The sequence below is a fragment of the Pteropus medius genome, unplaced genomic scaffold (genome assembly GCF_902729225.1).
Source record: "Pteropus medius unplaced genomic scaffold, Ma_sr-lr_union100, whole genome shotgun sequence".
Classification (NCBI taxonomy): domain Eukaryota; kingdom Metazoa; phylum Chordata; class Mammalia; order Chiroptera; family Pteropodidae; genus Pteropus; species Pteropus medius.
The window spans coordinates 18,383,636-18,401,850 of record NW_024349802.1 but is presented as its reverse complement, the minus strand read 5'-3'; the positions used below and the strand labels follow the sequence as shown (position 1 = coordinate 18,401,850).

General features: G+C 36.5%; 1 protein-coding gene across 1 annotated transcript in view; it reads left to right on the top strand.

The window, feature by feature from the left end:
* Positions 1-3,068: 3,068 nt before the first annotated feature.
* The window catches only part of DCTN4 (dynactin subunit 4), a 29,583-nt gene continuing 14,436 nt past the window's right edge, over positions 3,069-18,215 (top strand). The window contains exons 1-8 of the mRNA XM_039836568.1: positions 3,069-3,213; positions 5,549-5,619; positions 7,706-7,884; positions 12,761-12,804; positions 14,830-14,937; positions 16,499-16,572; positions 16,802-16,914; positions 17,210-17,319. Of these exons, the coding sequence (XP_039692502.1) occupies positions 3,079-3,213; positions 5,549-5,619; positions 7,706-7,884; positions 12,761-12,804; positions 14,830-14,937; positions 16,499-16,572; positions 16,802-16,914; positions 17,210-17,319 (834 nt within the window). The 5' untranslated portion in view covers positions 3,069-3,078. The remainder of the gene's footprint in view (positions 3,214-5,548; positions 5,620-7,705; positions 7,885-12,760; positions 12,805-14,829; positions 14,938-16,498; positions 16,573-16,801; positions 16,915-17,209; positions 17,320-18,215) is intronic.

Below are 18,215 nucleotides of genomic sequence, written 5' to 3'. Positions count from 1 at the left end.
GTCTCTTGAGTCGGTTCTGAGTTTGGTGGGCAAACATGCAGGAGGAGGAGATGAGTGGAATAGAGAGTGAATGGCCATGAGCTGTCTCTTATGAGCCAGCAGTTCAGGAGCCAGAGGTCTGCCTTAAGCACTAGCAGCAATTGGATAACAGCTGCAGTGGTTAACTCGAGGTCACCTTGCACATCCTCTGGCCAAAAAGGATGCCTAGCTCATGTCTCTGCATCCTCAGCAGGGCATGGCGAAAGTCTTCCTTGGTGTCACAGAACTGACATTAGCTTCTGGTTAGTCTACCAAGCACAGAGAAGGGAGCATGAGGGGGACAAGCTTTTGTTAGGCTTGAGTCGTTCTTGAAAAATTCCTGTTGAAGTCAAGGGGAGAGCAATCTAGAGATGTGAAACTCATGTGCCCCAAATCAGAATGATGCAATTCCAATAAACTTCCAGGGCAAAATTAAATAAGCTATCCATTAGCATCCTGTTTTCTCTTGTATTTGCTTTCTTTTCTTTTTAAGTGTTGTTAGAAGAGCCATCCATTTCTTCCTTAGCTGTGTATATGGATTAACTGATGTGGTGTACCGGGAGCTCCAGTTATGGAGTTAGAGAACAGAACATGGTACCAGGAGTGAGAAAACCTATGGGTATGTTCCTTTGACTCTCTGGACATGTTCTCCATCTGAAAAATGCAGGGATTGAAAATAGGATCTTTCTAGTATATGATAATTCTAAGTCATCCCGTCTACTACACCAGGATACTATAGCAGGCATGAGCAAACTGCAACCTTCAGCTGCTGTCTGTCTGTTTTTGTAAAGCCTGGAAGCACCACTGAAGCAGGTTGGCACTGTGAGCCTCAGAAACTAAGCCAGTGTCTTTCTGCATGTCCTCCTCCCTCTGCTTCCAGTGATTGTCTTCTATGCCAGTGCCTGTGCCTTGCTGCTTCTCAGGCCCATGCTAGTCACTATCTGTACATTGAGTATTGTGCTACAGGTGACTGCTAGTTGCCAAACAGTGACTCTCATTCAGCTTTAAAAAAAGGAAATCCTGCCATTTGCAACAATATGGATGAACCTAAAGGACATTATGCTAAGTAGACTACGCCAGAACCAAAAAGACAAATATTGCACGATTTCACTTATATATGGAATCTAAAATAGTTGAACTTACAGAAGGAAGCAGAGAGAATAGTGGTTGCCAAGGCCTGGGGCAAAGAGGAAATGGAGAGATGTTGGTCAAAGGCTACAAAGTTTCAGTTATGCAAGATAAATAAGTTCTGGAGATCTAATGTACAACAATGTGACTATAGTTAACAATACTGTATTACATACTGAAATTTGCTAAGACAGTAGATGTGTTTCGGGGGAGAGAAATGGTAACTATATGAGATGGATATGTTAATTAGCTTGTGTTATTTCACAACGTATATCAAATCATCAAGGTGTACACTTTAAATATATGTACATTTTAATTGTCACTTGTACCTCGATAAAGCTGGAAAAAAGAACTTAAGAAAATATGTGGAAGGCAGTATGCATAGGGGTAATGCATGCAAGCTGTGGAGTCAGAACAAGGTTCTGCGTTATTTATGGAACCTCAGATAAGTCATTGCAATTCTTCTATGAGACTCAGTTTCCTGCTCTGTAAAATACAGATAATAATATCTGTCTTTTGAAGTTTTTGTGAAAATTAAATGAGACAATGTAAAATTTTGACACACTGTCCTGCACTCAGTAAATATTAGCTAATATTATTCAGTTGTTTCTTCTCAATCACCAATTCCAATGTCAGACAGGTAATGATAAAATACCAGTACAGTAAGAAAAGCATAGACCCGGTGGCAGGTAATATAGGCTCCAGTCTTTGCTATGCCAGTTCTAAGAGGTCATTTTCTATATCTTAATTTATGCGTTAGAAACATCTCAAAGACACCTAGTAATATCATTCATTGAATTTATTCCTTCATTAGTCGACACTTATTGAACACCCACCATACTGTAGTTCCCCCTCATCCATGGGGGATTTTGTTCCAAGACCCCCAATGGAGGCCTGGAAACACAGTACAGAACCCTATATATACTGTTTTTTCCTATACATACACACATTTTTTCACTTAAAAGGAGCACTTTACAGCTTCTCTTTGGCACATCCGAATTGCCAGCATCATTACTCTTGTGCTTTAGGGCCATTATTAAGTAAAACAGGGACTACCTGAACACAAGCACTGCAATAGCATGACTGTGATATCAGTCAATCGAATCAAGACAACTAGCTACTAAATGACTAACGAGCGGGTAGCATATACAACACAGACACCATGATTCACTTCCCAAATAGGCCAGAGCAGGATGAAACGAGATTATATCATGCTACACAGAAGAGCACACATTTTAAAACTTATGAATTGCTTATTTCTAAAAATTTCCATTTACTATTATCAGACCGCAGTTGACTACGGGTTACTGAACTGTGGAAAGCGAAAACTATATTTAAGGGGAGACTACTGTATAGAGAGTTCTAATGCTAAGTACTCAAAACTTTAGTTTATGGCCTCTGCGTGGAGGAGCTCGGAGTCTAAGAAATTTCAAATAAGATAATGTCTGCCAGAAGTTTCCTACAGGTCAGTGGCAAGACTATCAGAAGAAAGTGCTGGTATGACTCGCAGCTTTCCAGTTCCATGGAACTCTGTCCCAGAGACCTTCCATCTACCTTCCGGATGTTTGCCTGGAAGGTGAGGGCAGAGGAAACAGTTGTAAATATAAGAAAGAGCATCCTTATTTTCTGGAGGAAACAAAGAAAAGGAGAGCGCTGGGCCTGTTTGGATTTGATCTGCAATTCTGTACTTAATTGGGAAGTCTAAGTCCCCCACAAGGTGTCCGCGCTCATTAAAACAATGGGATGAAGACTTAGGTGGGGGAAGAAACCGGGAATCCCGGCTGCGCATGCGTACTTTGACTTTCGCCCGCTGGCTAGGAAACCTTACGTTAATAAAAGACGTTGAAAGACGTAGGGAAGGCGGCAGGGAAAACGCCGGCTCTCGGGTCACGTGATGCGGCGGGAGCGTCGGTTGACTCCTCCCTTTCCAAGATGGCGTCTCTGCTGCAATCGGAGCGGGTTCTCTACCTAGTCCAGGGGGAAAAGAAGGTTCGGGCCCCGCTCTCGCAGCTTTACTTCTGCCGCTATTGTAGCGAGTTGCGGTCGCTGGAATGTGTGTCTCACGAGGTAACAGTCGTCCCGTGAAGAATATGTGTTGGGGGAAGGGGAAAGGCGTTCATATTAGTCACCGCGTTGGGCAGGGAAGCTCCGCGGGTGGAGGCGGGTAGTCATTTTCCTAGTTTGCTAATTGGTTATGTCTTCCGTCGCTCACATTTGCCTGCTGTTTAATTTGCTTATAATTTGTCACTTGGAGAGGAGGAGCGGACTTGGGTGGGGCTGAGCAGATTTTCTTGGTTTCAGAGCGCCCTCTGATTGGACAAACTTGAGTTTGGAGCCCTAGCAGTCTTCTGGGGGGTTTGGTAATAAGGTGGATTGGAGAGAAAAAGGTGTGGACCTCTTTAGTTCACGCCAGTTGAGGGGCAAGATACCGTTTTTTCCAGGATAGATTTGGGTGGGGTGGATGCAGGCATTGTCGTTCCTGTCCCTCCCATCCTGGAAGTTCTGTTTCTGCTTTGGCTAGAAACTGGGCCCTCATCAGACTGCCTTTCTCTGTGTCCTGGCTCAGGCCAAGGCCTGCAGCCGGGAGAGATTAGGATAGGTCGAGCTGAGTGAAAAGCACTTTAAATTGGGCATGTCATGTAAGAAGCTGGAAGTGTTATATTTATGGCGCTTCTCTTGAGGGCAGGGCGCTGTCCTTCATAGGCACAAATGGGTGTTCGTGGTGGGATTGCTCAGATCCAAAAGGCCCCACCCCATAAAAAAATCATCAGACAACCGAACTCAAAACTTCTGTAGCGCTTGGCACATCTCATTCTTTTAGTAAGCTTTGGAGATTAAAAGATGAGTAAGACATAAACCCTGCTGTTGAGTAACTCAACAATCTAATGAAGGAAAAGCTGATAGTAGTAATAGATACCATTTATTCGGTACTTTCTATTTGTAATATGATTTACATAATCTCCTTTAATATTCTAGAACTCAGTGGAGTAGATACCTTTTTAAAAAAATTCTTTACAGGGAAACACATAATGTTTGCCCTAGGCCACAGAGCCAGAAATTTGGGGATCAGAAGGAGGACTAGGATTTGAAAACGAGCATCCTAACTCAGAGAACTTCCGTGAAGATACCTGGACTGTTAAAAATACATATGAAAAACATGTTCTATATTATAAGCCACTTTACATATTAATAATTATTATTGGGAATGTTTTTTACAATTTTAAGAATAGTCAGGGAAAGCATTTAATACAAGAAAAATCAATGCCATGTATGTGTAATATGGTATTGGTTTTTCGTATATACAACATGGCATTGATTTTTTTTGTATTTTTCTTCTCCATTAACGTGTGCGCGAGTGCGTGTGTGTGTGTGTGTGTGCGTGCGTCTATCTTCTTGGCATGTCCTTTTTCTTTTAGATGCTTCCCTGTTCCACGTCCCCCCTTAGAATTTACTGGGATAGATTATCATTTGGTGGTTATTAGGGAGCTCAGTCTCATGATCTCTAAGGATCTCTTCAGCTGTGACATTTAGTCTGTAATTGTATCTTTTACAGACTGATGTGTACCTAGAGGTGGAGGCCGTTAGGGTTAGGGGAAGGATGAGACTAGTGAGGGCTGGAGCAGTCCATAAAGTTCTGATGGAAAACCTTGGATTAGAGCTGCACGTGAAGGGACAAGCGTAATTCAGAAAGGGGGTGTAAAGGAATGAATAATACTGCCTTTTATGAAAGGGGGTGTAAAGGAATGAATAATACTGCCTTTTATGATAAGTCAGTGTAAATATTAGCGATACTATATTTTATGTTCCTGGAGATTATTTGAGCAGCAATTGTATTAATCTTTTCAAAGATGGTCTTGTTTATAGCAGGTGATGAAAAAAGCCAGTTTCTGTCATAGTATTTGAGTTCAAATGAATTTGTTTTTCCATCTGCCCTTGAGTAGAGTTCTAAAATTTTCAAATAGACTCTACCTACCTTTAAGAAAATAATTATACAGACTTTAAAAAAAAGAATTTAATTTTTATACAGTGTTTTTGAGTTAAATACAATAAGACCCTTGTTTGCTTAGTAGTTTTATTTGTCATTTAAAAATGTCTAATTGGTTGGCTGTAGCAGACTTCATAAATGTTAATTTATGCTATTCAGTGAATGTGTATTTCTTAAATGAGAAAACGTTTTAAATCTCTTACAATTTATGCGTGGTCAAGTTACTATAATCCAATATAGCTATATTTGATCACAGCTTTACAAATTAGGTTATTTATTAATCTATTCTCTAGATTATTGTAGAGTTCTTTTATATAGACAATTTTTAACACATCTAATACATAAAACCTTGATGAAAGGGAACAGGAAAGATCAAAATGGAAAAATAGAAGGGTTCGACTTCTTGTTTTCTTCTAGGTGGACTCCCATTATTGTCCCAGTTGCTTAGAAAATATGCCATCAGCTGAAGCCAAACTAAAAAAGAACAGGTAAGACTGGGATCCATTTTTTCTGTTTCCTCAACTATTTTTTTAATAGTGGTAAGAAAACACATGGAATTAACTCTCTTTTTCAACTAGCTTTTTTTCATTTTTTAGCATTACCTTTGCCAGGATGATAAAGAAGATGATAAAGAGAATTCCCATTTACTCCATACCCAGTCTCCCCTATCGTTAACATCTTACTTTAGTGTGGTATATTTGACTCAGTGAGCAATACCGGTACATTATTAAATAAACTCCACATTTCATTCAGATTTCCTCAGTTTTTTCCTAATGTCTTTTTTCTGTTCCAGCATCCTATTCAGAGTTTTCACAATATATTTAATAGTTATGTCTTAGACTCCTAAAGCTATGATACTTTTGACTTTCCTTGGTTTTGATGACCTTAAAAGTTTTGAGGAGTACTGGTCACATATTTTGTAGAATGCCCCTCATTTGGAATTTGTCTGATGTTTTTTCCATCAATTGGGTGAATGTGTTTTGGGGAGGAGGCCCACAGAGGTCAAGTGCATCATATCAAGGGAATATACTATCATATGACTTATCACTGTTGATGTTAACCTCGATTACCTGGCTTGAACTAGTGCTTGTCAGGTTCGTTCCATGTGAAGTTACTCTCCCCCCCCCACCCCCCTTTTCCATGCTATATTCTTTGGAAAGAAAATCACCAGAGCCCAAACTTAAATAGTGGAGAGTTATGCTCCCCCTCCGTGAGGGCTGTCTATGTTAATTATTTGGAATTCTTTTGCAAGGAAGATTTTTCTCTTTTTTTCCTAGTTATTTAATCATTTACTTAAAGTAGTATGGGCTCATAGATGTTTATTTTATAGTTTAGGTTATAATCTAATACTACTTTTTTTTGGCTCAAATTATTTTACATTTGGCCATTGCAAACTCTGTAGACTCCTGTATCTCTTTGACATACCCCCATCATTAACTTTGAGGGTGGTTAGTTCATTCATTTGAGTACTTTCTTACTTTCCGGTACTAGATACTCCAGGCTCATTCTGTATATTTTCTGCCTCAATCCTAGCTTTAGCCATTTCTCCAAGGAGCCCTGGTTCCTTTTATTGGTGAATGGTATTTAAAACCGAGATCTGGGTGGTAGGCGTGTTCATTGCTCCTCGGTGCCATTTGGTTTTCAGTTTGATGTAAAAATACTTTGCTACCAGTCACATTTCTGCAGCTCCGTGGATGTGAACCACTATTATCTATCTTTCCTATCCTCAAGAAATACTTTTTGATAAGCCAGACACTGTTTTGTATGCTGTCCACACATTAATTTTATCATTCAGTCCTCAAAATATTCCTGTCAGGTGGGTACTATTATTATCGTTACTTTAGGATATTATCCAGATGGCAAAAATATTGCAGATAATTGGAGTTATAGAATAGAACTTCAGTACAAGTCCAGGATTGGAGGTGAAATCTTGATAATCTCAGGTGGTGGAAAGTTAAAAACAACAAGGCACAGGGGCCCCTGAAGGGGAAATTTTGGCTGAGCACTAGAAAGAATAGTGCCTAAGGAGAGAACAGAAAGCCCTAAAAATGCAGCACTTCTGAACCATTCCAGTTTGACAGCACTGTTTGGTTTCTATTTCATTTCTCTGGCACAGCAAACAAGCAGTTATTTTCCAAACCAATTTCATCGGTCATTGTATTGTTGCCTCTCAGTTTTCCATTGTGCAACTTGTCTGTTCTCTCTGAAGGCATAACTTGTGACATTTCTGTTTTCCTTGGAACTCTTCGTGGTGTGTACATGCATAAAAAGAATCCAAAATAGTTCATGCTAAACTGTTAATGCCGATTCCCTCTGTGGAGTAGCATTGGGTTGGCTCTAATTCTTTAGGAACTCTTGACGGTGATTTTTTCTTAAATGAACATATAATACTTTTGAAATTTTAAAACAAAGTCTATATGAATCTCAGGAATACTTATTTCATTTTGCTTTTGAGACTTCAAGAGTGAATACAATTCTCTCTTGAATTCCTAACACCTAGAACAACATCTGACACATAGTAAGTGCTTGATAATATTTGTCGAGTAAAGGAATTGTTGTATTTCTTTATCATAGATGCGCCAACTGCTTTGACTGTCCTGGCTGCATGCACACCCTTTCCACTCGGGCTACTAGCATCTCCACGCAGCTTCCAGATGACCCAGCCAAGACCACCATGAAGAAAGCCTATTACCTGGCTTGTGGATTTTGTCGCTGGACATCTAGAGATGTGGGCATGGCGGACAAATCTGTGGGTGAGTGAGGTAGACTTCACCATGAGATTTTGTGAAATTAACAGTGCTATAATTGCCCACAGATTATTATTTCTGTTACCTGTTGGGCAGTAGGAGCTAAATTCATAGTATTTTGTCATTCAGTCTTCCGCATTCTCAGATTCTCCCATTTATGGACAATGATATTTCATCTGAGACCAGGTTAACTTTAGTTTTTTTAGAGTTGGTAAAATAGTCTTTATAAATCACTTTCTTAGAATCTAAATATGGATGCTCTTCATAAAAAATAAACGCCCCTGATGACAAAACACATCATTCACACATTCACAAAACTAAAAGACAAAAGCGACAAACTAAGAACAATATTTGGATCATATATAACAGATAAAGTTAATGAGGAACCCTTATAAATCAATAAGAAAGAGACCCAATAGAAAAATAGGCAGAAGATAGGCAGCTTTCAGAGTGGGAAAAAAAATGGTCAGTAGCCAAAATGTGTACTCTGAAGGGACCACGGTAGAGTTAAAGCTCTCCGTCTTCACCCCAGACTCTTTATTGTCCTTGCAGATTCCATGGAAAGACCCTAACCTTTTATGAAGTTTCAACCCAAGTCCTACTCTTTCTTGTTTTCCTCCTCTCAAATTTTATAGACCTACCTTCTATCTTTTGGTATCATGAACTGTCTTGTACTATTACTATTGTTTAAATGTGAACTTTTCAGCTGTTCTCAACTCTAATATGAGTTCTTTGGGAACAAAGACCTTGTTTTGAATGCCTGAATTCTTCATTTAGTTTTCATTGTCCAGTTGATTAGAGTTTTTGTTTTCACTCACAACTTGATGTGAGGTAATATTTTTAAAAAGTATTAAGTATGCAGAAAGATATGTTCAACTTTGCTGATAAGCAGGGAATTGCAAATTAAAACTTTATCCATTGATTTTTTATGTCTGGTAATATCAGATGTTGGCAAGAACGTGGAAAATAGTTCTTTCATATGTTACCACCTCGAAGAGCAGTTTGACATCTGTTAAAATTTTAAATTGCTTTTTTCCTTCTGCTCAGTAATTCCGTGTCTCAAATATCTATCTTGGCACATTCAAATACATGCTCAAAGATATGTGTGTGTGTGTGTGTGTATGTATATACATACATATGTACGTATATACATGTAATGTTTATCAGTGAAACAGAAATATTGTGTGTGTTTGGACCTAAACACCACCTAACACATCAATTACCTGTCCATTATTTGAGCATTTCAGAGTGGAGATTGCACTTATCATTATTAGGAAACTTATTTTTACACTTCTTATACTTCATGGTTAACATCAGAGTAGAATCACTCCTTATATAGTCAGTTCAAAATCTTGAGTTGCTACTTATTTTTATGTAAATAGCATTGCTAATTCCCCATTGTCTTTTGCTTTCCAAAATTTCATTCATGAAATTTTCTGAAAACTTTTTAGACTTGTTAAAAATTCCCATTTTTGGATTTTCATGTAAAATTTCAGCTTTCCTACTAATATATGAGGAAACCCATAACAAACTCATGTTATTTGACATACTAAAGTGAAGATAGACTTTAGCTAAAAACTTTCATAGGTTCTTATACAATTTGGAATAAATATGGGTGAAGTTTCTTTAGATTCAACTCTGTTCTTAAAATTTTAATCTTTGATTTTACTCACTTTGCCCCTTGGTTTAAAATGCTTGAGCTCTTGGTTATTTTTCTGACTTTGTACATTAAGTTGATAAAATACTCTTCAAAAACAAAAAAAAGTTAACAAGTATATCTTAGTTTGTTAAAAACATTCATTGGTGGGTAGATAGTTCCTGAAATGTGATTTATATTAGAATGATTTTAGAGCATCTTTTTAGATTATGAGTAAATATTTATGTGTGTATGTTTTAATGTCAATGTAGCAAGCAAGTTGTTTGAATTTGTTTACTAATTTAAGGTAAATGTAAAAAATAAATTCCCTCAAATTGGCATAGTATATGCCTCAGTGAGTTAAAGTGTATTTTTCCATGTTTGTATTTTGTCTCTTTTTATCAAATTAAACAAAGCCCAGAAATCTAAATAGATTTATCAGCTTGTTCCTCTGTAAATGAATGTTTATGTTTTTGAGATTATGAGTCATTAGGATTAGAGAATTTATATTTCAGAAATTTAAAAACCCCTGCTTGCTTCTAGAAATCTGTTTCCTCTAGGGTATCTTGATAGCGATAGTTGAATACAAGGAGTTCTTAAAAGAGTACAGATAATTTCTTTTCCATGATGTTATTGGCATCTGAGAAGCTCTGAAACCACTTTAGTTATAACTATTCGTTTATAAATAAGCCATTGTATCAGTAAAGTGCATAGAAAAACTTATAATGAGATTGTGGGGTCTCCCAAATTGCTGTTGAGAATAAATTACCACTTCTAAAGAAGCAATTAGAACATTCACATTTTTAAAAATATTGCAACTAAAACATTTATTTTACATAATTATTTCTCATCATTGCCGTAAGTAGGCAACTTATAAAATATGAATCTTGTACTAAAGGATATTACTGCTGCCATTTCTTGCAAGGGAGTATAGTGTCGCTTTGAACAGGGTTCTTTTGTTTTGGGGAAAAAAAGTTGTTTTAAATTCTACAAATAATGCACATTCATGTATTTATCACCCAGCTTAGAAACACTAAACATAAACAAAACAGTTTAAACCCCTTGTGGAGCCACTGACAATACGTTTCAATGTGAAGCATTTGAAAACATACTGTATGTATCCTACCACTTTTCTCTATCCATATTATGTCTCTGATAGTAGTGGATTTCATGTCATCGGTGACATACCACAGTTTACTTACCCAGTCTCCTCTTGATGGGCATTTAGATGGTTACATTTTTTCCTTTTGACAACAAGTGGTGTTAGAAACATTCTTATATGTGTTTCATAAGTCACAAGAGTAAGGGTTTCTTTGCATAAGTAAAACTACAATTGCTAGGTTTAAGTTGTGTACATCTTTAGCTCTCCAAAATGGTTTACTAGTTTTTGCTCCTGCCAGCCATCGTTCCAGGCCCTTGGCAGTTTTTAGCATTGTTTTTCCAAACTGTTGGTTGTAAGATGCTATCTCATTATAGTTTAGCTTTCTCCTTTTTTTGGTTAGCTTTACTGAGATATAGTTTACCTATAACGAAACTCACCAGTTTTAAGTGTAGAATTCTATGGGTTTTGACAAATGTGTGTAATCAAGTAGCCACCACCACAATCATGTTACAGAACAGTTCCCATCACTTCAAAAAGTTTCCTTGTGCCCCTTTGCACTCAGTTTCTTCCCCCTACCTCCTTCCTGGCTGCTGACACACTGATATGCTTGCTATCACTGTAACTTTGCCTTCTCTAGATGTTTATACAATTGGAGTCTTGCAGTACATAGTCTTTTGTGTTTATCGTCTTTAGCTTAGCATAATACTTTTGAGATTTGCCCATGTTTTTGCTTTTTATTGTTGAGTAGTATATCTGTTGTATGGGTATACCACAGTTTGTTTATTCATTCTCTAGTTGATGGACATTGAGTTTTTCTCCAGTTTTTGTCTCATGAATAAAGCTGCTGTGAACATTTGCCTGCAAGTCTTAGTCTCATTTTTCTTGAGTAGATATCTAGGAGTGGAATTGCTGGGTCATAGGGTAAGTGTATGTTTCAGGACTGGAAACTGCCAAACTATTTTCTAAAGTGGCGGTACCATTTTGGATCCCCACAGCCACATAGGAGAGTTTCATTACATCAGCAATCCTTAGTATTGCCAGTATTTTTCATTTTAGCCATTCCAGTAAGTGTGTAGTGATACCTCATTGTGGTTGTAACTTGCATTTTCTTAATGTGCTTAATTTGCCATCGATGTAGTTTCTTTAGTGAAGTGTTTGTATAAATATTTTGCCCATTTTTTAACTGAACTTTTGTCTTTTTATTGAGTTGTAACAGTTCTGTATATATTGAACAAGTCCTTTGTTCAATATATGTTTTATAAATATTTTCTCCCAGTCTGTGACTCGCCCTTTTAATTTCTCAGCAGTGTCTTTTGAAGAACACAAGTTCCTAATTTTGAGGTCCAGTTTAGCAATTGTTTTATTTTATAGTTCATGCCTTTTGTGTCCTAGTGAAGAACTTAGCCTAACACAAGGCCACTAAGATTTTCACTGATATTTTCTTCTAGAAAGATTATAGTTTTAGCTCTTACATGTAAGTTTATTGTTCATTTCAGGGTAAGAGTTGTTTACATTGTGAGGTAAGGGTCAAGGTTCATTTTTTTTGTATGTGAGTATCCAGTTGTAGCACCACTTGTTGAAAATATTCATTATGGTTTTACTTTCAGTTTTCTGGAATAATCTTTGCCTTTATGATTTGTGCTGTTTGTTTCTTAGGTAAGAACATTTCCTCTACGTAGGGTCATAAAAGTAGAACTTGCACAGTGTTGCAGATAAGAGGAGGTTCTCTGGAGTCAGAGTTTGAATCCTGATTTACCACTTAACTATCTGTGTGACTTCAGGCAGTTATTTAACTCTCTGAGCCTCAGTTTCCTCAATTTCTCATTTGTAAAATGAGGCTAATAATAAGAGTTCCCACCTCAGAGGGTTATAAATATAAAATGAAATGTAAAACATTTCAGCTGCCTGGCAGAGAAGCTATACATGTGTTAGTTGTGGTGTTGGTGATGGTGGTGATTATCACCATCATTATATTTAAAGAAAATAATTTATTCTGAGCATTCTGATCTATATAATTTTTAGGACTCTTTCTTGGAAGTTCTGTGAGTTTATGTTTTACTTTGTGGCTTGCAGATGACCTATTTTTGTGAAAATGAAATTATCAAAATTATGAAATTCTTGTTTAATGTTCCTTTATTTTGCAGCCAGTGGTGGTTGGCAAGAACCTGAAAATCCTCACACTCAACGGGTAAGTAAAGGTCATCAGGCTGAAATAAGAAAAGATGGAGAGAAAGACTGAAGATCTTCCATTTTATCAGAGATATGGCCTATGCTTAGAAATCAGTGTTGTATATTTTGGTGTCTGTTACACATAGAAAGTGCTTCTCACTGTAAGACATTAAATCACAACGGCAGTTTCTTCCATTAAGTTAATAGAGAAACCTAGGTGTAGTTTTAGTTCTGTATTCAAGTTGTGAATCAGAAAAAGGAAACTGGATGTTTTTGTTTCTCAGATAATCTGCCAACTAAGTTCTCAAATACTCTTGGAACTATCATCAATATATAGATAACTTAACTCCTGGAAACACCACTAATTTAGAGGATGTCCTTGGACTTGACAGTGGTTGCTTATAGAATCGTGACTTGAACACCCTTTAACAGTTCATAGTGACTTCATCTCTGTAGTATACATTAGAGCTAATTTTTTTGCCCCGGAACTAGAATATGAGGAAGATAATTAAGTACTATTGAAATGAGTGTATGTACAATCAAGCTGCAAATTAAACAACAATTTATAATTATCTACTTTTGACATCAGCAAAAATTAGAAACACTGAAAATATCCTGGATGATGGTGTGGGGAATTGGACCTTTATCCATATACTATTGTTGGTGTAAATTAGTACAGATTTCTTAAGCTTCAACAGTGTCTACTTCCTAGACTCTAACCGATAGAAATACTAATGCATGAAAATATATATATTCATTCATCGAATATTTATTGAGCACTTACGTGTGCCATGGACTGTGCTGAACAATAGGAGTACATGGTCCCTGCCCTTATAGAGCTTAAATCTAATGGGAAAACAAAAATCAGATAACCCGCAGATAAAGGATAAACTGTAAATAATGTGAAGAAGACATAAATTGTACCATGTCAACATTTCTTAGGGAGAATTTCAGCTAGTTAGGGCCATAGCTTAAGATGTTGCTAAGATTTGAAGACAACAGGCATAAAAGGGAAAGAACTTAAGGTGGAGGAAAGGCATAGGCAAAGAGCTTGTGAATGGAAGAGGCAAAACAAGTTGTAGGCAAGATGAGTGTGACTAGAGTGAAGCATAGCATCAGGTGAATGGAGAGAATTGTGGTCAGACCACACAGGACCATGTAAACCAAGTTAAGGAGTTTGAGAAGGCTTTAAAGGTTTTAAGCAAAGAGCTGGCAAGATCAGATCATGTTTCTAAAACATAATTGTTATGAATTGCAAGAATGAGAGAAGGTACCAGGAGACCATTTAAGTCCTATCGTAGGAAATGGTTAAATAACTTACAAGACTTCCATACTATACAATAAGATGTAGCCTTTAAAAAGAATAAGGTAGATCTATTTGCACTGTCGTTCATGAAACTTTCAATGAAAAAGTTGTTTTTTTTCTTTATATGAAATATAGAAAGACCTGTGTTTATACATACAAAAGCGATATTTCTATACATAGGTTGTTACACATGTGTGCAAAATATACTTGTGTCTGTAAGTGTATAAGAAAGATATCTAAACTGAAATAGTAGATAACCCTGGTGATGAGAAAGGTGGACTTGAGATAGAAGTTTCACTTTTTATTTTTTTATATTTGAGTTTTTCACAACATATTTTTATGATTAAAATATATTAAAAAAATAAAAATGTGCTGTGGAATGGGGGAGGAAATAGAGTACAAAATGTCACATTCTTAGAAATAGATGGCCCTCTGGCCATGCAGGAAACAGGAGCAGTTATGAAAGGAAATAATGAAGTAAAAGAGAATAAAAAGAGAGCATGACATTTTTAAGCCTTTTCATTGCCCATTTCTACCTGTTGTTAAACTTGAAGTTTCTATTTCAATTCTGAAATAGGTCATGTAATGAAGAAAAATTCTTTTCAAAGAAAAGGGCAAACTTGCCCACCTTAATAATTTGTCATATATATATTATGTGTCTGGTCAGTGTAGTTGACTAATTTTGTATGTTTCTTTTTAGCTTTTTCATGAAAAAATACTGTCTTTGATTTCTTACAGATGAATAAACTGATCGAATATTACCAGCAGCTTGCTCAGAAAGAGAAGGTTGAGCGAGATCGCAAGAAACTGGCACGGCGTAGAAACTATATGCCTTTGGCCTTTTCGGTGAGGACCTGGTACAAAAAGGAGTTTGCACTTCATTGATCAGGACCTGTGTGGCATAAGGACAGCGACCATTTCAGAAAGTGGCCATTGTCCCTAGATTCCTGAAGGATGAGTAGCAGAGAAAGATTTCTCAGATTATAGGTGTTTTAGTCCAGTAGTGATGCTTTTGCCATATTATGAGTTCCATTTGAGTTCTTAGGTTTTAAGGGAATTTGTGTTTCTTCATCACTCCTCTTCTCTTCTGATTATTGCCCAAAGAGGCTGCTATTTGTAAACACCACAGAATTTGTGCAACTTTTAGATATTACAGAAAATCAGGTCAGCAAGTGGTAGATTTTATTCATATTACCACCATGTAGCCTACCCTCGACATCCTGGTATCTAGTTACCATAATTTGGGGAGCACCTTCCCATATTTCTTCAGTATGAAAACACTGACTTTTACACAGTGCATTTGTTAAATAGTAATATATGCAAATTAATTTTTGATAACGAATTATTTACAGAAGTCATTCTCCACTAGTTTGTATGCTACCGATCAGAAGCAAGGGATTAGGATTTGGAGCTTTTGTTATTATCCCCCAAGTTTTATTTGCTCTCACAGAACAATTTTTTTTCTGTATGTTTGCTTGGCATTTAATAAATAACATTTATTGAATGGCAGTAATATGTCAAGCCCCATGCTAAGCACTTTACACATGTTATTTAATCCTCACAATAATTGTAGATGGTATATCCCCATTTTACAGTTCAGAAAATGAGACCTGTAAAGGTTAAATAACTTGTCATACTGCTTCTGCATGAGAATTAGTTAAGCCATCAAAACCCTAAGAATTGGTAAAGTCCATATAAAAATATCTAGTTCAGAATTTAATAAAACATTAAAACTTGGAAAACTTCTAAAAGCCAAAGACTTTGATGAAGTCTTAATGAGTTTTTCTGCATAATCCAGTGATGCAAATAACGTATGCAAATAGCATATGTACTAGTGTATTTAGGAGAGAAATGTGAATTAAATGCACTATCTTTCCAACTTTCCCATATAACCTGCCTGCTGTATAAGTTTGCTTCTATCTTATGCTACATTTTTTTTGTCTCTGTTGCAACCTGCTGCTAATTTGGGGCCTACAGCAACACACTATTCATGTAGTGGTAAGTTCTCTTTTATGATTCTTGCTAACCCTGAAGAAGTTAGCAGGTGATCACTGGTGTCCCAAGAAGACATTCACCATGTGTCTTAGACATTCCACATAGTTTTGGTCTAAGCCATAGCTTAGATACTTTTAGGTTAATAGTTAAAAAAAAACATTTTTAATTTTACTGTATTAATATAGTTGCCGTCTCCATGTTTGGTGCTTTTATTATTTTAAGAATAAGAAGATATGGGGCTACAAATTACTCTCTTTAAAAGAAGCTTCAAATTAGTTTTGTTTGTTTTGTTTTGTTTATGTTTTGCTTATTTCCCTAAGCTTCTCATGCTGTCCCACCCACAATTCTTTCTTTTGACAAATAGGATTTATAAAGGTGAAATTTCTCATAGAAATTTCTGAACTCTGTTTAGGACAAATATGGGCTTGGAACCAGGCTTCAGCGACCACGAGCTGGTGCAACCATCAGTACCCTTGCCGGACTTTCGTAAGTTTGGACATAAGTGTCTTTGAGAAAAAAAGCAGATAGTAAAATGAAGAATGAAGGAATGTGATTTTTAAATAAATAAATAACAATTACCAATGGTGAAGAAGAGTCTCACTTAGAAGAGACCTAAAAGAAAGACTATAATAGAAGAATGTTTCAGTTTTTGATGTCATAGACTTTACAGATAATCAGGTGGACCCTTAAGAAAGTACTGCTTTTTCTCTTTTAGCCTTAAAGAAGGAGAGGACCAGAAAGAGATCAAGATTGAGCCAGCTCAAGCTGTAGATGAAGTGGAACCTCTACCCGAAGACTATTATACAAGACCAGTAAATTTAACAGAGGGTAATTTTATACGTGATTCTACTTTGTTTATATTTTACAGATAATTCTGCTTTTGTTACTTTTATGCCTTGGATGTGAGATTTTTAATGGCATAGTTGTCAGTAGTAAAATGAATCATGTAGAAAATAAAATAGATGTAATAGATGTAATCGTTTGAAGAACTTTAAAATGTCCAGTTTCTATATGGTAGTTTTGAAGAATACTATTCACAAAAACTGTTGTTTTATGTAATTTCATATAAGTCTGATTTTGAGCAAGTAACCAAACTAAGCCTGATTTCTGCCTTTCATGCTAGTGACCACCCTTCAGCAGCGCCTCTTACAGCCTGACTTCCAACCAATCTGTGCATCCCAGCTCTATCCTCGTCACAAACATCTTCTGATCAAACGGTCCCTGCGCTGCCGGGTAAGTATTGCATTCTGTCGAGTTGCCATTTGTACCAGGGAAAAGCAAACATAAACATGATTGATATCTGGCCAATATCAAAATCTCTGGAATGTAGTAAATAAAGAGAATGCATAGGTGTCCAGGCACTATTTTGAAGGTAGACTCAATCCTCACAACTCTGTGAGGTAGGTACTATTAATACACCTGTTTTACAAGTATAGAAACTGAGATATCCAGAAGGTTGAGTTCATGGTACTAAGTCCTAAAAGATTAGCAAAAGAATATATAGTTTAATAGAGAAAAAACAAAAAGGACTAATTTTTAAAAAATAAGCAATTTAAAAGAAAGCCAGAAAGAAGAAAAAGTAGCAAAATCCAGGCTCTGGGAATCTATAAAAGAAACAGTAGAGTTTCTTCAGTAAATAAATTGTAAAAAAAAGAAAAAAAGAAAAAAGAAAAGGAATCCTTTTAGATTACTCCTATTCAACAGAACTTCCTATGGTGATGGAATTGTTCTGTGTCACGCAGTCCAACATGATAAACACTAGTCACATGTAGCTTTTGAACACTTGCGATGTGATAGTGCAACGGAGGTGCTGATTCATCATCTTAGTTCATTTTAATAACCACATGTGACTAGTGGCTACTGTTATCACAGAGTTCAGTGCTAGGTTAGAAGAGACTTAAGAAGCATGTTAAACACAATGTATAGACTTTAATTCTTGATGCAAACAGAACATAGAAGGAAAGGGGCCAGAAGAGGAAGAACAAAGGAAAGGAAGGGGAAGGGGAAGAATAAGAAAGGAAAGAAAAATGTATGAAAACTTTAGAGAAATTTAAACTTTTTTTATGCTACTAAAAGAAATGTTCATTTTTTTAGTATTGTAACTTTTTAAATAGTATTTTAACTTTTTA